The 21,539-nt window shown below is 45.2% G+C and overlaps 2 protein-coding genes across 4 annotated transcripts; both read right to left on the minus strand.

Annotated features, from left to right (window-relative positions):
• Positions 1–4,623: 4,623 nt before the first annotated feature.
• Positions 4,624–11,459, minus strand: plin6 (perilipin 6). 3 transcript variants are annotated; one of them, XM_058647947.1, is made up of 9 exons: positions 11,290–11,459; positions 10,687–10,726; positions 10,231–10,287; positions 9,460–9,658; positions 9,099–9,181; positions 8,680–8,917; positions 8,355–8,536; positions 5,434–5,700; positions 4,624–5,319 (listed from the first exon to the last, which is right to left on the minus strand). In XM_058647947.1, exons 2-9 carry the CDS (start codon positions 10,708–10,710, stop codon positions 4,933–4,935), a joined length of 1,437 nt encoding a protein of 478 aa, XP_058503930.1. In that variant the 5' UTR covers positions 10,711–10,726; positions 11,290–11,459; the 3' UTR covers positions 4,624–4,932. The 3 variants fall into 3 exon arrangements, with proteins under 3 accessions (XP_058503930.1, XP_058503929.1, XP_058503931.1); XM_058647946.1 differs by having other exon boundaries at positions 4,624–5,325; positions 11,290–11,436; XM_058647948.1 differs by lacking the exon at positions 10,231–10,287 and having other exon boundaries at positions 4,624–5,325; positions 11,290–11,433.
• Positions 11,460–13,712: 2,253 nt separating this feature from the next.
• syt11b (synaptotagmin XIb) lies at positions 13,713–21,539 on the minus strand. The gene is made up of 4 exons (XM_058648683.1): positions 21,232–21,539; positions 16,329–17,266; positions 14,941–15,061; positions 13,713–14,806 (listed from the first exon to the last, which is right to left on the minus strand). Exons 1-4 carry the CDS (start codon positions 21,263–21,265, stop codon positions 14,496–14,498), a joined length of 1,404 nt encoding a protein of 467 aa, XP_058504666.1. The 5' UTR covers positions 21,266–21,539; the 3' UTR covers positions 13,713–14,495.

Raw genomic sequence — 21,539 nt, forward strand, 5'->3', positions numbered from 1 at the left:
TTGGACCAGGATTGGCAAAGTTGTAACGGTTTGTTTTTTTAGTATTTTCTACCACCACCAGGAGGTGCTGTTTTATATTTATTTATATATATATTATATATATTTTGAAAAATATATTGTTTTTAGCAACATAGTCGTCTTCAGCAACTAACCATCATTAGGGCTGTAAAGATACACCAAACCCACAATTCGATTCGTATCATGATTTTTATTAAAATAATATTTTTTATTAAATAACGTTTGAAAAACCTTTATAAACTGAACACCAAAGAACAAGATTAACGATGCAAATTATTAACAATATAAATAGCCATAAATAACCTATAGCCTATAACACTTCTGTTTTCTTTGTAACAAAATACTGTTGAAAAACAAACTCCACTGTGGAGATGATTCGAGCATGTTGAAAATTCTTCTTCAATCAAGTTCTCTTACATTTACAAAGTAAATTAAATGGCTACTGTTTCACACTGAGGTAACTGAGGTTTACTGCCTGTGCTGCGAACCACAAATCAAGTAAGTCAACATTAAACAAATAAACAACTTCTTTCTCTTAAGAAAATCAAGCTCGTTGTGGAGTTGAAAATTCTTCTTCAGAAACAGCATCATGTCAACATTGTCTGTTGAGAGGCTTGCTCTCTGTGCGGTGGCAATGTCACCTGCAGTAGAAAACACTCTCACTGGGGACAGATGTGGCTGAGATTCCAAGGTAACTTTTAGCCAACTTGGCTAAATGGGGGAACTGGTTCTGGTTGTCCTTCCACCACACAAGTGGATTTCACTGCACTGCTCTGTAATGCTGCACCTCCTCATCCACCACTTCAGACAAAGACTTAGATGATGATGATGCCTGTTCCATTGGAAAGATGTCTCCAAACAGTTCAGCCATTGGTGCTCTTTTGGCTGGAGGAGGACAGTCACTGCTGCTGATTGCTCCTCTGTCTCATCCCTGGAAGTCTGGGCCTGTAAGACAAAATCCATAACACAATTGCAGCATAATGTTAGATACAAATCCAGGACGAATTAAGCTAATTTAATAAAGTTAAGCATTTATTATCTGACTATACTTTAAATACATAGGCCTAACTGATTTACACAGCACTTTATTTAATTATATTAATATTAAAACAATCAAATACCTGAACAGTCTGTGAACAATCGTCCAGAATTCTCTCAGTCAGACTCTTGAAGATTGTGTCATGGGTGGTTTCATCAAGGAAAGGTGCAGTGCTCATATGAAGAAACTGAATCAGTGCCCTATCCGTATCAGGGTATCTGTCCGCGAAGTCATGTGCAATAGCAGCTTTGACGTTTTTCACTACTGTCGAGTCAGAGCCACTGAGCTTCATAGAGGCCAGGATTCTGTGTTTCAATGGCACGATCATTGAAATAGTTGGCATCTGCTCAGTGCTCATGAGGGTTGTCACACTTTTCAAAGGTTTAAGAACCTGGACCACGTCCTCAGCTAGTTTCACATCATCATCAGACAGAGTGACGATGTCTTTAATGTTCTTCTTGACACTCTTGTCTGTTAATGCCGAGAAAACAGCAGCCTGCTGCTCGAGGTAGCGCTCGAGCATGTCGTGGCTAGAGTTCTACCTCGTAGCCACATCCTGGACCAGCTTGTGTAAGGGCAGCTGTAGCATCACCTGTTTCTCCTTCAACACAGCTGCAGCTGTTGTGCTGCGGGGGAAAAACGTGACAACTTTCCTCACTCTGGTGAACGCCCCTCCCTCTCTGTGCAGCCAGATTAACAGTGTGAGCAAAGCAGCGTATATGCGGTGAACATCCGGCCGCTTCGACAGCATTGGCAATGTTTCTGCCGTTATCTGTTGTCACGGGAACGAGGACGTTTGATCTGCTGATCTTCCAATCTATCACAGCCTCTTTTAGTATTCCCGATAAATGGTCCCTTGTATGGCTCTCATGGTGTATGAGAGCATGTTTGGAGGACGTGGTTTGCTATTTGCCAATTGCCCGTAATATAGTGTGCAGTTATGGTCATGTAGCTGTCTGTGGCACGGGACGTCCATCCATCTGTGGTAATTGCGATGGATTCAGCAGTACTCAACCCTTCCTCCACTTTAACCTTCGTTTTCTCTAGAAGTTTTGGCAGCACATTTTGCCAGAAATGCGCCCGGCTTGGTAGTGTGAACACTGTCTGTTCTTTCAGTGCTATTTTGTGCAATTTTTCTTTTTTTTACAAATAAATAATTTTTACAAAAAGCCAAAAAATGATGTATTTGCATCTAATGGGTACACATCATTACATGTACATGAAGATGAAAAGCATGACATAAAAAGATAATATGGTGATTAAGATATATATTTACAAGTCAGTCAACAACACTTGGTCAGAGCACAGCATATAACAACAATCTTATCTAGGAAAGTCTTTTCCTCGCCTTCATATTTGACACCAGGTCCCATTTAATGTTGGTGCAAACGACCGATAACTCGCTCCACGTTGATCCTGGCGTGAGCTCGTTTCCTGCTCTGTTCCACATCTCTTCAGCCAGTTGATCCCTGGTGAATGCAGGGATTTTCAGCGTGGCACCCTGGAGGAGCAGCATCCTCCTGACATGTCGGACGACCCTGTTTCCATCTCAGCTACAGATGAAGTGTTGTCTGATGGTGATAAGAATAACATTTGAAATCCAAAAACAATCACAAGCTGCTGTAATATTGATCATACAGATGCATTGATCAGTGAATTATCATATCAATGAATTCAGGGATAACAAAGTACCAACACATTTACCTGAAGGGGCTGCTGATGCTGTTTCCACCCACGTGAGAGATTGTTGCTGTGATCTTTTCAAACGAGTCAAATGTATACCTTCTTGTTATTATTATTATTATTATTACTATCAGCGTTATCATTATTTTATTTGATTTTTTCTTCATGTGTTTATTCATTTTCATCTATTTTAATCGTTGGAAATAAAGCTATCAATCCATCTTCTCGTCCTGACTCTTAACTGATTAAACCTTGTTACGTCACATTAGCGAGTGCAATAGGATGTGTGTGTGTGTGTGTGTGTGTGTGTGTGTGTGTGTGCAGATTTAGGGGTTGTAGAACCTGATAATGTAATACACTTTTTACCAATAATGTAATAAGGTATTACATTAACAGGAGGTTATTACATTATCAGGTTAGCCTTCATTACACAGGTCCTGATAATGTAATAATTCCCCAATATAATAATAATAATTTAACAGCAGACCACCCGTTACTTGGGTTCAAGTGGTGAAACTGTGTAAGCAACGCAAGCTCGAGAGCTCTAGCGCCACCAACAGGACAAAGTTGGACATGCATGTATGTACATTAACGTTTGACTTGTTCATCCGTTTTTCACAAACGATGTATCAGTGGAACCCTTGGGCCAAGCCGAGTTCAACGCATCCTTAATGTTTCTTTCGGCCATCTTTGATTTGATCCATAACCTTTCAAAGGCTTCTCTTGTCACACATGTTGTGTAATCTTCTCAAAACATGGTTCAGATGATCTTCAGACCATGCCACACGAAAAGGCACTTGGCCGTGGCAGCCAATCAAACATGACGCTGAGGTCACCAAACAGGAAGTAAGCCAATTTCTCTGCAAGCCTTTAACATATTTAACCAAACTTGGTACATAGATTCAGGACATCATCCTGGGGATACCACAAAAAATGGTGACCTTTGACCTCTGGGGGCGCTCTGTTTAAACTGTCTATAAAGGAGACATATTATACCCTATTTCCCAAGTTAAAATAGTTCCCTGGTGTCCTAATGAACATGTCAGTGACATGCTTTGGTCAAAATACCATAATGATGAAGCACCATAGCAGTTCAATAACCCTGCTAAACCCGCCCCTTTCAGAACGCTCGGTTTTGTGCCTGGTCCCTTTATATGCAAATGAGACACAGGCAAACACACACCCACTTCTTCCAGGGGGTTTGTGATTTGTCCTTTTTACAGCACTCACTCGCTCAGCTCCTGTTCCCTCTGCTCCATTCCTCTCCCCCTCCCTCCACTAGTTCTCTGGTAATATCAACATGGCAGCGTGCGCAGAAAACAGCGAGAGTGCCACTGTTCTTGCAAGCCGAACACTGCCGGACTGTAAATCAGTCCGGCATGGCAGGCCAAGCCTGATACAGATCAGGCTTGGCCCAAGGATTCCAGTGATACATCGTTTGTGAAAAACAGATGAAGAAGTCAAAAGTTAATGTACATACATGCATGTCCAACTTTGTCCTGTTGGTGGCGCTAGAGCTCTCAAGCTTGTGTTGCTTACACAGTATCACCACTTGAACCCAAGTAACGGGTGGTCTGCTGTTAAATTATTACAATATTGGGGAATTATTACATTATCAGGACCTGCGAAATGAAGGATAACCTGATAATGTAATAACCTCCTGTTAATGTAATACTTTATTACATTATCGGGGTTATTACATTATCAGGGATTTATTACATTATCAGGTTCTACAGGGGTTTGACTCTAAACTGACCGCAGTGTCCCTGCGATGGTCGGGTGACCTGTCCGGGGTTGGGACCCTTGATCCTGATGAGAAACTTTATTTAAAAGTAAACAGGTTTCATGAATGAGAATAAAGACAAAGAGCGTAAACGTTCAAATCAGATACAGAGGCTTTAATTCATGAAGCAGGAAAATCACAAACTCTCATGTGTTCACTCGTCTCACCTCATCAGTGAAGATGAACATGTGACTGAAAACTCTGGGTGAAGTAAAGGAGTGAAAAAGTCGGTGGGCGGGGCTTTGTCACGTTGACTTGTGGACTCGTCTGTCGGTGAACGTGAACGCACAAACCAACAGCAGCTCACACAGAAATGGTGGATCGTCGGGGGCGGGGACTGTGGGCTGTGATTGGTCGTGGGCCGGGGGCGTCGGTGGCACGAGGTGGCGGATGAGGGCGGGGTCGCGGCTCAGTTGGCGGTTGCGGCAGCGGGGGAGTTGGGGCTCAGGTACTCGAAGGCCTTCTGACCCTGAGAGACGAACTGTTTGAGCGGCGTGAGCAGCAGCTCGGTGGCTGACGGACGGCGGGCGAAGACACCACTGCCGTCGGAAGGGGAGGGCGATTCGTCCCCCTCCAGGGCCGCGGCTTCTTTCAGGCTGGAGCGCCGGCCGTTGGGTGGATCCGGGCTCTGCGGGCCCCCCGAGCTTCTGGTGCGGGAGTAGAGACTCCGGCGGCGGCGAGGACGGCCGTCCATCGCCTTCAGGAAAAGGCTGTTAGCCGAGCTGCGTCGAGACACACTGTCAAAGGAAAAGTCGTCCCGGCTGAGGAAGTCCTCGATGTCCTGGTCTGTCGGCTGCTGCAGCTGAGACACACAGAGACACTCATGAGACACTTTAAAGGGACAGTATAGCATTTGGTGTGCGTCTCTCAGGGTTATGTGTGTGAGTGTGTCTCTCTCGGGTGGACTCACCATGTTGTAGAGCGGTGTAACGTTGACCACCAGCTGCAGCAGGATCTTGGACAGTTCCTGCAGGTCTCGGAGCAGCTGTTGGACCTGGACTGGCAGATCTTTGACCTGACGAACCAGCTTCAGTTCCACCAAAATGGCCGCCTGACGTTTGACCTGATTCAGGCTCAGCTCTCTGAGATGCTCTGCTTGATACACCAGCGCCACCAGGAGGCTCTGCAGGTTACTCAGCAAATCACCAACCAGCTCAAGGACTTTGTTCAGACCCACCTGCAGAGAAACACACCAGTTTTTATCTGTTCACACCTGTTTTAATTGTTCACACCTGTTTTTATCTGTGCACACCAGTTTTTATCTGTTCACACCTGTTCACGCCTGTTTTTATCTGTTCACACCTGTTTTATCTGTTCACACCTGTTCACGCCTGTTTTTATCTGTTCACACCTGTTCACGTCTGTTTTTATCTGTTCACACATGTTTTTATCTGTTCACACCTGTTTTTATCTTTTCACACCTGTTCACACATGTTTATATCTGTTCACACCTGTTCACGCCTGTTTTTATCTGTTCACACCTGTTTTATCTGTTCACACATGTTTATATCTGTTCACACCTGTTCATGCCTGTTTTTATCTGTTCACACCTGTTCACACAGGTTTTATCTGTTCACACCTGTTCACGCCTGTTTTTATCTGCTCACACCTTTTCACACCTGTTTTTATCTGTTCACACATGTTCATATCTGTTCACACCTGTTCACGCCTGTTTTTATCTGTTCACACCTGTTTTACTGTTCACACATGTTTATATCTGTTCACACCTGTTCATGCCTGTTTTTATCTGTTCACACCTGTTCACACATGTTTTTATCTGTTCACACCTGTTCACGCCTGTTTTTATCTGTTCACACCTGGTTTTATCTGTTCACATCTGTTCACGCCTGTTTTTATCTGTTCACACCTGTTTACGTCTGTTTTTATCTGTTCACACATGTTTATATCTGTTCACACCTGTTTTTATCTGTTCACACCTGTTTTTATCTGTTCACGCCTGTTTTCATCTGTTCACACCTGTTCACACCTGTTTTTATCTGTTCACACTTGTTTACGCCTGTTTATATCTGTTCACGCCTGTTTTTATCTGTTCACACCTGTGTTTATCTGTTCACACCTGTTTAAGCCTGTGTTTATCTGTTCACACCTGTTCACGCCTGTTTTTATTTGTTCACACCTGTTCACACATGTTTATATCTGTTCACGCCTGTTTTTATCTGTTCACACCTGTTCACGCCTGTTTTTATTTGTTTACACCTGTTCACACATGTTTATATCTGTTCACACCTGTTTTTATCTGTTCACACCTCTTCACACCTGTGTTTATCTGTTCACACCTGTTAATATCTGTTCACACGTGTTCACGCCTGTTTTTATTTGTTTACACCTGTTCACACATGTTTATATCTGTTCACACCTGTGTTTATCTGTTCACACCTGTGTTTATCTGTTCAAACCTGTGTTTATCTGTTCACACCTGTTCACGCCTGTTTTTATTTGTTTACACCTGTTCACACATGTTTATATCTGTTCACACCTGTTTTTATCTGTTCACACCTGTTCACACCTGTGTTTATCTGTTCACACCTGTTTTTATCTGTTCCCGCCTGTTTTTATCTGTTCACACCTGTTTTATCTGTTCACACCTGTTTTCATCTGTTCACACATGTTCACGCCTGTATTTATCCGTTCACACCTGTTCATACATTTTTGTATCTGTTCACACCTGTTTTTATCTGTTCACACCTGTTTTTATCTGTCCACACATGTTTATATCTGTTCACACCTGTTTTTATCCGTTCACACCTGTTTTATCTGTTCACACCTGTTTTATCTGTTCACACCTGTTTTCATCTGTTCACACCTGTTCACGCCTGTTTTTATCCGTTCACACCTGTTCATACATTTTTGTATCTGTTCACACCTGTTTTTATCTGTTCACACCTGTTTTTATCTGTCCACACCTGTTTTATCTGTTCACACCTGTTTTATCGGTTCACATCTGTTTTTATCTGTTCACACCTGTTTACTCCTGTTTTTATCTGTTCACACCTGTTCACACATGTTTATATCTGTTCACGCCTGTTTTTATCTGTTCACACCTGTGTTTATCTGTTCACACCTGTTCACTCCTGTTTTTATTTGTTCACACCTGTTCACACATATTTATATCTGTTCACACCTGTTTATCTGTTCACACCTGTTCACGCCTGTTTTTATTTGTTCACACATGTTTATATCTGTTCAAACCTGTTTTTATCTGTTCACACCTGTTTTTATCTGTTCACACCTGTTCATGCCTGTTTTTATTTGTTCACACCTGTTCACAGATATTTATATCTGTTCACACCTGTGTTTATCTGTTCACACCTGTCCATGCCTGTTTTTATTTGTTCACACCTGTTCACACCTGTTTTTATCTGTTCACACCTGTTTTTATCTGTTCACACCTGTGTTTATCTGTTTCCGCCTGTTCACGCCTGTTTTTATTTGTTCACACATGTTTATATCTGTTCACACCTGTTTTTATCTGTTACACCTGTTTTTATCTGTTCACACCTGTTCACACCTGTTTTTATTTGTTCACACCTGTTCACACATATTTATATCTATTCACACCTGTGTTCATCTGTTCACACCTGTCCACGCCTGTTTTTATTTGTTCACACCTGTTCACGCCTGTTTTTATTTGTTCACACATGTTTATATCTGTTCACACCTGTTTGTATCTGTTCACACCTGTTTTTATCTCCTCACACCTGTTTTTACACTAGTTTTTATCTGTTCACGCCTGTTTTTACCTGTTCACACGTGTTTATATCTATCTCGGTTAGCATCTGCAACTCCACTCTGTGTCCTCAGACGTCTCACCTGGTCCGCCGTGTCCCCCAGTGTCCTCACAGCTGTCAGCAGCTGCTCCCTGAGCTTTATCATGCGATGATAGAGCTGCAGACTGAGAGTCAGGAGGACACTGCGGAATCTCGTCCACAGTCCCGGCTCCTCGTCCTCGTCCTCGTCCTCGTACTCCTGCACCATCATCTCCCACTCACGACCTGACAACCATGAGGACAACGACAGAGGTGGGGACAACGTTAGAGAGGACGAGGACAGTTGTCTCTACTTAAGACAAGTCGACTCTGTCTTAAAGACGATGAAAGACCTTCGTTGCAGTTACCCAGAATGCCTCAGTACTCACGCAGCGTGGGTGGGAGGGGCATGTAGTAGGAGGTAGCCTCCTCCAGGCGACTCAGCACGTCGTCCAGCCCTGAAGTAGCGACTTGTCCCACCGGAGACTCCTGCAGCAGTCGGACACCGTCCCGTGCTGCACCTGACACGCGCTCCAACTGCTCCAGGACGACGTCCAGACTGTCCACCATCCACAGCTGCACGTCGTCCAACGTCAGGAAGAGGGCGTCCTTCAGGTGACCCACCACCTGAGGGGGGGAGGAGTCAGGTCAGACACTCTGTACACAAACAAACAATACCAACAACATGATGGTTGCTAACAAGTAGCCACCATGTCTGTGTATGTCAATGATCTGCATGTCCACTAGGAGGCAGCGCAGCCAAGGTTTACTCACATGTTTATGAATAATTAGCGAAACGTAAACAAACCTCGTCGGTGGATTGGTTCAGGATCGGGAAGTTTTTCTCCAGACGCTCGAGACCAACCAGCGCTAACATGTTGGCAACTTCAACTGTAGTATGACAGTTAGCAACAGAGTAATTAACAAGGTAATGAACAAACATTAGCAATAATGCTAATGCTAATATTCAACTTTATTTTAGCTCCAGGACACTTTTCTCAGCTTCCATCAAGTCCAATAACAGTGTTAGAATCGGTAGAATTAGCCGTGTTAGTATCAGTAGCATTAGCAATCTTATCATCAGTAGCATTAGCAGTAGTAGCATTAGTAATATTAGCACTGCAAACTGGTAATATTAGCTAATATCGCTAATGCTAACTCTTGCATACTCTGTGGCTCCAGACTCTCCAGGAGGGGCGTGGCTTGTCTCATAGCCATGTTGGACACGTTGCGTACGCTGACCTCAGCCACACCTCCCATCAGCCCCAGCAGAGGGTAACGACCTTTGACCCCTGTGTACACTGATGTCATCGACTGTAACGCAGAGCGAAACAGAGGCATGCGGGAGACTCTGAGGACAGCACTGACCTGAGAGACACAGAGACAGAGACACTGAGGACAGCACTGACCTGAGAGACACAGAGACAGAGACACTGAGGACAGCACTGACCTGAGAGACACAGAGACAGAGACTCTGAGGACAGCACTGACCTGAGAGACACTGAGGACAGCACTGACCTGAGAGACACTGAGACAGAGACTCTGAGGACAGCACTGACCTGAGAGACACTGAGGACAGCACTGACCTGAGAGACACTGAGGACAGCACTGACCTGAGAGACACAGAGACAGAGACACTGAGGACAGCACTGACCTGAGAGACACAGAGACAGAGACACTGAGGACAGCACTGACCTGAGAGACACAGAGACAGAGACTCTGAGGACAGCACTGACCTGAGAGACACTGAGGACAGCACTGACCTGAGAGACACTGAGACAGAGACTCTGAGGACAGCACTGACCTGAGAGACACTGAGGACAGCACTGACCTGAGAGACACTGAGGACAGCACTGACCTGAGAGACACAGAGACAGAGACACTGAGGACAGCACTGACCTGAGAGACACAGAGACAGAGACTCTGAGGACAGCACTGACCTGAGAGGCACAGAGAGAGACAGAGAGAGGATGTGTCCTCTGATCGCCCCCTGGTGGCTGGCAGCAGTAGCGATCATAAATAGTTAGCGCTTCAGTTAACATTAGCATAAAATGCTATGTAACTTTGCTTACATGTATTGCTAGCAACAGCCTGTGAACATGACACAGCACTTCTTACTGAACCTAACATTTCTGCTGTTAACTGAACTTTAGCATCTCAGCTGCTACTGTTCATCACGCTGAAGAAGCTAACTATCATTATGATTCATGTGTTGCTACTGTTAGCACTGTTAGCATCAACAGTGACTCAACCTAAACCAGGAAACATGACTGATGTTTAAGAGTGCGCCCTCTGGTGGTGATGTGAGAGAATAATACGAATATTGATGAACGTGTCAATAAACAATAATCCAGTCACAAACCGTGACTTCGCCCCCCTGCGGGATTAGGACTCACCTCCTGACTCTGAGGATTGGACATGTCTCCTTCACTGGATCTGAGGACAGACGATTAGAGGCAGTCACATGATTGTGGGCGGAGACATGTGACCATGTCACAAAGACAGTATTCACTCATTCACTCATGATGCCACGTCCTGAGGCGTCGCCATGACCACAGCGTGAACACATCTGATCACTAATCTGATTCAAACACAGAAGTTGGACACTTTCAGGTCCAGGTCCTGGTCCAGGTCCAGGTCCTGGTCCTGGTCTAGTTTCAAGAATCAGATCATGATGACTATTCTACAAGCCACTCATTTAAATCTGAAATAATGTGACCATCGCCACGCCCCCAAATTGAGTGAAAAATCAACAAAAGAAAATTAGTTTAAAAACAAAGAAACATTGTTTTCTGCTGAGTCATGATAATGAGCCCCCCCCAAAGGCCCGATGGGAAATCGTCAAGCTACAAAATCAATCAATGGATCGATCAGGGAGTGAAGCAGAAATCACACATTTGATTTCAAATCAATGAAAATAGTTTAAGGTTGTAAATAAAGTTTAGAATTAGAGTTGTTTACTTTATTAAATGTAAATAAAACAGAGTGAGAGTTCTTACCTCACGATGAAGACGATGACGATGAAGATGAAGCAGGGTGGACTGATGGCGTCTGACCTGCTACTGAAGACTCTGGACTCTTTTGGAGGTTGAACTCTGCGAACTGATTGGACGCAGCGATGTGTGACATCACAGACGATGAAACACAAGCAACTTTATTCACTTCATCAATCGACTGCTGTTTGTTTGTTTGTGACTAATAAATTTAATCAATTTAGTATGAATTTCTGTGAAGAGACCACACAGGCACACACACACACACGCACACACACACACACCTACACACAGACATACATACACACACATACACACACACACACACACACACACACACACACACACGCACACCTACACACAGACACACAGACACACACACCTACACACGGACACACATACACACACACACACAGACACACACCTACACATACACACACACACCTACACACACAGACACACATACACACACACACACACACACACACACCTACACACACAGACAGACACACACACGCACACACATACACACACCTACATACACACACACACACGCACGCACACACACACACACCTACACACACCTACACACACACAGACACACACACCTACAGACACACATACACACACACCTACACACATACACACACACCTACACACATACACACACACGCACGCACACACACACACACAGACACACATACAGACACACACGCACAGACGCACACACACGCCAAACACACACAGACACACACACCTACACACAGACACACATACACACACCTACACACACGCACGCACACACACACAGACACAGACACACACACCTACACACACACACACACAAACACACATACACACAGACACAAGCACCTTCACTCACAGACACACCTACACACAGACACACACACCTACACACACACCTACAGACACAGACACACATACACACACACCTACACACATACACACACACACACATACACACACATACAGACACACACGCACAGACGCACACACACGCCAAACACACACAGACACACACACCTACACACAGACACACATACACACACCTACACACACGCACGCACACACACACAGACACAGACACACACACCTACACACACACACACACAAACACACATACACACAGACACAAGCACCTTCACTCACAGACACACCTACACACAGACACACACACCTACACACACACCTACAGACACAGACACACATACACACACACCTACACACATACACACACACACACATACACACACATACAGACACACACGCACAGACGCACACACACGCCAAACACACACAGACACACATACACACACACCTACACACACGCACACACACACAGACACACGCACACACACAGACACACAAACACACATACACACAGACACAGACACAAACACCTTCACTCACAGACACACCTACACACAGACACACACACCTACACACAGACACACACGCACACACACACACACACAAACACACATACACACAGACACAGACACAAACACCTTCACTCACAGACACACCTACACACAGACACACAGACAGACAGACAGACAGACAATAGCAACATGAATGCAGTTATTTATTATTGATTGGTTAAAGGTTTCATTTCCTTCAGTGATGTCATCAATGATGATGATTGACACACACACACCAGTGTCTGAAGGATTCTGGGAAATCAACTGCTGTGACTGAGGGTCAGAGTCAGCTGACTCACACACACACAGACTTCCATTCATTTGGACACACACACACACACACACACACACACACACACACACACACACTTCCGTACCAGTGACATCATTACAGCCAAACTTTCTACAAACGTCTGCCATCTTGTTTGGATGCTGTCAATCACGTGTCACGTGACTTGACCGTCTAGCGCCATCTTCCTGCTTCTCACTGGATGCCACTGACCTGTATTCTTGTAAATGTCCATGAGGGGGCGACATGAAGCATGAGAGACCTCTGGGCGTGGCTTTGCTGTGATTGACAGCCACTTTTGACCACGACAAGCTCTCAAACTCCACCTCCTTCTTCCACATATGGTCACTTCTGGTTTAAAAAATATCAAGATGGCGATGAACTCAAGTTAAAGAGAAGTCAAAATGAAGACATTATTATATATATATATATATATATATATATATATATATATTCTAACTGAAGTATAAACTATGATTAAAGTTATCCCACAATAGTTTGATTAATCACGTTTGTTTTTTTAGAGAATTTCCAGAGATTTTCTGCTTTCTTTGCTCCATAAAAATAAAATAAATCATTCAAACATCGTCATCATAAACATGTCTAACCACTGTAAACATGACGCAGCAGAAATGACAACAAACACTGCTGAGTCCTTCTGGAACCAAGTGTAAATAAGAGGCGAGGTCGCGGCGAGGTCTTGGGACTAACTTTGTTTTTATTTGCACGTTAACAATCCCAACACAGAGGTTAGCATCTGAATGAACAGCAGGGGGCGCTCAAACACACTCAAGCTTCAAGGCCACCACCGCCAGTCTGCACGGGTCATGAGGGGGCACCCTCTGCTGGATCACATGGCCACGACCTTTGACCCGGTCCTTCTTTCATATTCTGTTATATTAGTTTGATAAATACTCAACAGGCGGCGGCGGTGTAAGGGGGCGGAGTCAGAGGGTCCTGATGACTTCAGGAGACGGTGACATTCCCACGTGTGGGCGGAGTCAGAGCCACGCTGTGGGCGAGCATGCTGCCGGGCGTGTGAGCGCGGGTTAGTTAGCGCTGAGTTAAAGCGGCGTTACCGATGTTTTCACGTCGTCTTCTTCTTCCTGTCAGCAGCTCAGCTCAGACAAACATGCGGTGAACTGCATGACAACAACAACAACAACAACGACAACAACAACAACAACATGGGAACGTTTTCTACTGCAGCGTTTAGTCCCCGCCCACACACGTCTGAGAATAAAAACAACTTCTGTTTGTTTATCTGAAATCAACTAAAATAAACAAACAGGATTCATACAGGAGAGAGAGAGAGGGAGAGAAAGAGAGAGAGAGAGAGATATAGATTTTAACCATGATCACAACTGTGTGTGTGTGTATATACATGTGTGTTAGTGTGTATATTACGTGTGTGTGTGCGTGTGTGTGCTGTACAGAGTCTGTATGTCGTCGTGGTGTTCCGTGGCAGAGGCTCCGCCCCCTCAGTACTCGCTCAGGTTGTGCCATTTGGAGATCTGGCGGCGGGGGTTTTCACACACCTCCCTCCAGTGGGAGGCGCCAGAGGGGGCAGGGCTGTGGAGGCCGAGCAGCAGGCGGCCCAGCACCTCGTTCTTGGTGGTGCGGTCGAAGTCCACCACCAGAAACTCCACGGAGATCTCGGGCAGAAGTTCCGGGGGGATGTCGTAGATGAAGGACTCGTTAAAGACCGGGTTCAGCGTGCACTTCTTCACATGGGTCTTCTTCTTGGCAATGCGCTTACGTCCATAGAAGACATTCACCTTCACGTATGGGTCTGAGAAGAAGAAGGGGGAGGAGTTTAGGAACCAGACTGGAGCAGGACTAGACAGATAACAGTGACTGGTTCTGCACAGATAACAGGGGCTAGTTCTGGTTCTGGACAGATAACAGGGATTCTGTGGTACTCACTCGCTGACAGGCCAGTCATGTCCATCTTGGGAAGGTGTCGTGCTTTCAGCACGACAACGCTGAGACGATGAGACACAGGCTGGTAGGACAGAGACGCCAGCAGCTCCCCACGACTCTCACACTGAGGAGACACAGAAACACGGTGGAACGGTGAACACAGACGGGGCCACTTCACAAACCCCTTCAGGTCATTCAATTCAATTTTATTTTATTTATATAGAACAAACAATCTGTCTCAAAGGTCTTTACAGTCTGTAGTCCCTTTGTCCTTAGACCCGCTGTCTCTCATCATCATCATCATCAACACAGCCTTGCCACAGGGGTGCCCCAAGGCTCGGTGCTGGGGCCTCTCTTCTTTGGGCCAGATCATCCACTCACATGGCTTCTCATATCAATGCTATGCTGATGATACCCAGCTGTATCTGTCATTCCCACCTGACGACCACACGGTCTCTCTCCCTCTCTCTGACGTATCTGCATGGATGAAAGTCCATCACCTCCAGGTAAACCTCTCCAGAACTGAACTGCTGCTCTTCCCAGCCAAGCCAACACTACATCATAACATCTGCATTAACATCCACTCTCTATTTCTGGCTCCTTCCAAGTTAGCTACAAACTTGCGTGTCATGATTGATGACCAGTTGACCTTTATAGATAATGTCGCCCGCTCACCTTGCTTTGCACTATTTGATATATGAAAAATCAACAGGCTCCAGCTCCTAATCATCTCCCTAACAGACCTCACAGGCCTGCTGTGAAACCTCTACAGGTGGTCCAGGATGCGGTGGTGCCTGGTCTTCATGTCCCCCCTCTGTTCATGGAGCCTCTGCCTCCCTTAGTATCAAATTCAAATCACTGATGCTCGCCTACAAAGTGCTTCATGGGTCTGCTCCCACCAACTTAAATGCTCTCCTAAAGGCATTTATCAAAGGTTTCAATTCAATTCTGGTCTGGCGGTGCCATCACCAGAGACACACAAGACAATCCAGACTCTTTTCATGTGTCGTTCCACGCTGGTGGAATGATCTACTGAGGGCTACCAGAACAGGGGGGCTTCGCTGTCTGTCTTCAAGAAGCTCTTGAAGACCCAGCTCATCCAGGAGCATCTTCTGTCCTAGCAGTCACCTTAGCCCCTCCCCTGCATTATCTCCTTCTGCACTTGGATCCACCTCTGCACTCTCACCCTCTGTCAGTCCACTGTTCCTATTGAGTGGAGTTCTTTCCAAGACTTCTTCTATATAGCTTATTCCTCTCTTGTAAGTCGCTTTGGATAAAAGCATCTGCCAAAAGCTTAAATGTAAATCGTTATTATTATTATTATTGAATTATTGTTGAACTGAAACAAATTTTAAAAAAAGTGAAACTAGCCCTTTAATGCGTCCACTCACCTGCATGTTCCTCTTAGTGATCTGCTGACTCAGGTGGACTCGGCCCGTGCTCGGGTCTACGCCCTTCAGCGGCACCACCGCTTCACCGATGACATCATCGCGGGCAAAGCGGTCGAAGCTGAGAACAAGGAAGTGCAGGGTGAGCTCAGGCAGCGAGCTGTAGGCCACGCCGTAGAAGGTGAAGGTCTCGTCAAACAGCGGGTCCAGGGTCTTCCTCAGCACGCGGGTCTTGACCCGGTGCTTCTTCTCTGGCAGGATGGTCATTTTCACATATGGGTCGGAGCTGCCCGCCTGCTCATCCATGGCAGGGAGGCCCCGCGCCCCAACGATAGTTACCACCAGGGCCTTCTTAGGGAAGTTGTAGTCGACGGTGAGGCTGATGGTGCCCAGACTGGGCTCCGGTTCCGGCTCGGAGGACGCCGGGGTGAAGGGGGACGCCGTCTTGCTGCTGGTCTGGCTGCTGCTGGCGGAGCTGCTGTCCAGGCAGCAGTAGTCAGCGCGGACTGGCAGGGCCCGCTCCAGCCGTGCCTGGCCGATGGTGGTGCCGGGGCCGGCGGGGGGAACCAGGTGGCTCATCTGCAGCTGCCCCGGTACATCCAGAATGTTGTTCTCAGCGTCCACCAGCACCATTCCCCGCCCGCCTCCAGTGGCGCTGCAGCCTCGCTCTCCATCACGGTCGGAGCGGTCAGCACGTCGAATACCACGTACGATTCTCTTGCTGCTGCTGAGGGATTCTGGGTAAATGCTGATGCCCTTGAGCATGTGGATGAACTTGTAGGGCGGGTCTTCGGCATCGCAGTAACGGTCACCATGCAACTTGTAGCGTCCGGAGACGCGTAGGTAACGCCGCTGACAGAAGGACCAGAGCAGAACCAGAACCACCACGACCAAAACCAGGACCCCAGCTCCCAGGAAACCCGCCAGCACCGGGGACATGGCTGCCACAGACAGAGGTCAGAGGTCAACAGAGGCATAACTATGTAATAAGAAGATGTGAGCAATACATTTCTTCAATAATGTTAACAGAACAGTGACTGTCATGGCCGACCTGTTAAACCAGTGTAAACGGTAGGGCTGTAATCAACCAAAGAAATTCATGGTCGACTGAAGCCCTGAAATTTTGACTCAAAATCGACTAGGTGGGGGTGGGGGTTTCTGACGGCTCTGAAAGCGTTTTGCATCTCGTGCATCTGCGCAATATCATAGTGCATGATTTCTGATTTCTTGCAGCGAGAAGACCCGGGTTCGAGACCCGGGTTCGAGCCCCGGTTGGAACAACTTTCTGCATGGAGTTTGCGTGTTCTCCCCGTGTGTGCGTGGGTTCTCTCCGGCTTTCTCCCACAGTCCAAGAACATGCAAATGCATAGGAGTGAATGAATGGTTGTTTGTCTCTATCTGTGTGTGGCCCTGCGATGGACTGGCGAGCTGTCCAGGGTGTACCCCGCCAATCGCCCGATGTAGCTGAGATTGGCACGGCACCCCCTGCGACCCTCTGGTGGAGGATAAAGCGGTAGATGATGACTGACAGACTGACTATACTATACTACGTTGATATCAGCCAGTATCAACTGTTACGGAATATTTAGATGATTTGTCTCATGTCCTCACACAGAGACACTGAATACAAATAGATTTGTGTCTCAGAAAGTGTTTGTAACTCTTCACTATCTCTTCTTCACTTACTCTTCACTATCTCTTCTTCACTGACTCTACACTATCTCTTCTTCACTGACTCTACACTATCTCTTCTTCCCTGACTCTTCACTATCTCTTCTTCACTGACTCTACAGTATCTCTTCTTCCCTGACTCTTCACTATCTCTTCTTCACTGACTCTTCACTATCTATTCTTCACTGACTCTACACTATCTCTTCTTCACTGACTCTTCACTATCTATTCTTCACTGACTCTACACTATCTCTTCTTCCCTGACTCTTCACTATCTCTTCTTCACTGACTCTACACTATCTATTCTTCACTGACTCCACACTATCTCTTCTTCACTGACTCTTCACTATCTCTTCTTCAGTGACTCTACATTATCTATTCTTCACTGACTCTTCACTATCTCCTCTTCAGTGACTCTACACTATCTATTCTTCACTGACTCTTCACTATCTCTTCTTCACTGACTCTTCACTGACTCTTCACTATCTTTTCTTCAGTGACTCTACACTATCTCTTCTTCACTGACTCTTCACTATCTCTTCTTCAGTAACTCTACACTATCTCTTCTTCACTGACTCTTCACTATCTCTTCTTCAGTAACTCTACACTATCTCTTCTTCACTGACTCTTCACTATCTCTTCTTCAGTAACTCTACACTATCTCTTCTTCACTGACTCTTCACTATCTCTTCTTCAGTAACTCTACACTATCTCTTCTTCACTGACTCTTCACTATCTATTCTTCACTGACTCTACACTATCTCTTCTTCCCTGACTCTTCACTATCTCTTCTCCCCTGACTCTTCACTATCTATTCTTCACTGACTCTACACTATCTCTTCTTCACTGACTCTTCACTATCTCTTCTTCACTGACTCTACACTATCTCTTCTTCACTGACTCTTCACTATCTATTCTTCACTGACTCTACACTATCTCTTCTTCCCTGACTCTTCACTATCTCTTCTTCACTGACTCTACACTATCTATTCTTCACTGACTCCACACTATCTCTTCTTCACTGACTCTTCACTATCTCTTCTTCACTGACTCTACACTATCTCTTCTTCACTGACTCTACACTATCTCTTCTTCACTGACTCTTCACTATCTATTCTTCACTGACTCTACACTATCTCTTCTTCCCTGACTCTTCACTATCTCTTCTTCACTGACTCTACACTATCTCTTCTTCACTGACTCTTCACTGACTCTTCACTATCTTTTCTTCAGTGACTCTACACTATCTATTCTTCACTATCTCTTCTTCAGTAACTCTTCACTATCTCTTCACTATCTCTTCTTCACTGACTCTTCACTATCTCTTCTTCACTGACTCTACACTATCTCTTCTTCACTGACTCTTCACTATCTCTTCTTCACTGACTCTACACTATCTCTTCTTCACTGACTCTTCACTATCTATTCTTCAGTAACTCTTCACTATCTCTTCTTCAGTAACTCTTCACTATCTCTTCTTCACTGACTCTACACTATCTATTCTTCACTGACTCTACACTATCTCTTCTTCACTGACTCTACACTATCAATTCTTCACTGACTCTTCACTATCTCTTCTTCAGTAACTCTTCACTATCTCTTCTTCACTGACTCTTCACTATCTCTTCTTCACTGGCTCTACACTATCTCTTCTTCACTGACTCTACACTATCTATTCTTCACTGACTCTTCACTATCTCTTCTTCACTGACTCTTCACTGACTCTTCACTATCTTTTCTTCAGTGACTCTACACTATCTATTCTTCACTGACTCTTCACTATCTCTTCTTCACTGACTCTTCACTGACTCTTCACTATCTTTTCTTCAGTGACTCTACACTATCTATTCTTCACTGACTCTTCACTATCTCTTCTTCACTGACTCTTCACTATCTATTCTTCACTGACTCTTCACTATCTATTCTTCACTGACTCTACACTATCTCTTCTTCACAGACTCTTCACTATCTCTTCTTCAGTAACTCTTCACTATCTCTTCTTCACTGACTCTACACTATCTCTTCTTCACTGACTCTTCACTATCTCTTCTTCAGTAACTCTTCACTATCTCTTCTTCACTGACTCTACACTATCTCTTCTTCACTGACTCTACACTATCTATTCTTCACTGACTCTTCACTATCTCTTCTTCACTGACTCTTCACTATCTATTCTTCACTGACTCTACACTATCTCTTCTTCACTGACTCTTCACTATCTCTTCTTCAGTAACTCTTCACTATCTCTTCTTCACTGACTCTACACTATCTCTTCTTCACTGACTCTACACTATCTATTCTTCACTGACTCTTCACTATCTATTCTTCACTGACTCTACACTATCTCTTCATCACTAACTCTTCACTGACTCTTCTTCACTAACTCTTCACTCTTCACAACAGACACTGCCTCATTTACGTATTTAAACTTAAAAAGTCACAAAACCTGTAAATGAGAAGCCCAGTGTTGTGTGTGTCTGCATAGGATGAGCTCATGTTTTGGAAGGAGGTGAAAGCAGCTGAGCTCACTGCCTAGCAACACACACACACACACACACACACACACACAAACCACTGTGGTCGCAAAAACAAGATGGAAGAGTTTGTTTTTTAAACTGATTACAGATAAGATATCATGTATGAACACACACACACACACACACACACGATATAATGTAAATGTTAATGTTCATGTGAATTCATCTGCATAATATTTAACGTGTTCATAAACACTAAACCTGCGGAGTATAGACATGACGTCACCGGGTACCCACCCTGGCTGGCACGCGCACCAAGGCACGCGACACAGAGGCTGCGATCATGCGCACGCCCAGTTATACTAAATGATATATAATATCGATTATTAAAAAACAAGAAGTCGATTAATGAATGTGATTATGGCAGTGACGTCACGCCCTCCATTTTTTATCGTCAAAGAAAGAAAAATACATTTGATGAAATGTTGTTGTTTTTTTTAGATTAAGATTCAGTTTGATTTTAAAAATATAATAAATGTGAAATCTGATGAATAAAAACACAGTTTACAGAAACGGTCGGAGAAACTGACCCGAGAGATTTTATCCCACTGCACCTGCCGCAGCAGCCGCAACACAACCGCGCTAACGTGAATATTTACAATAACAACGTCATCTTTGATAAAAGGGAAGCTCATGAAGATGAAGATGATGGAGCAGGTGATGAAAACATGAGTAAAGAACGGCCTGCTTCTTCTCACCGTAGGCGGGTCCCAGCTCGATCATGTCCGCCATTTTGTGTCTGACTGAGGCAGAGGATGAAGCGGAGAAGATGAGAGGAGAGCGCGCGCTGAGCTGCGGTCACTTCACGTCCACGGAGCGGACTTACGGAGGTTAGAATCACCCACGAACCGCGGCTGCTCCGCGGGCTGCGGTCTGCATGTGTCCGTGTGAGCGCACGGATGCTCGGCTCGGCTTGGCTCGGCTCTCGGGACTCGGGAGGATACAGCGAGTCTGCGCGGAGGAGCTCGCGATGAGACTCGACCGAGCTCGTCGAGTGAAGCAGATG

This window comes from Solea solea, chromosome 13 (assembly GCF_958295425.1).
Source record: "Solea solea chromosome 13, fSolSol10.1, whole genome shotgun sequence".
NCBI classification, from domain to species: Eukaryota; Metazoa; Chordata; class Actinopteri; order Pleuronectiformes; family Soleidae; genus Solea; species Solea solea.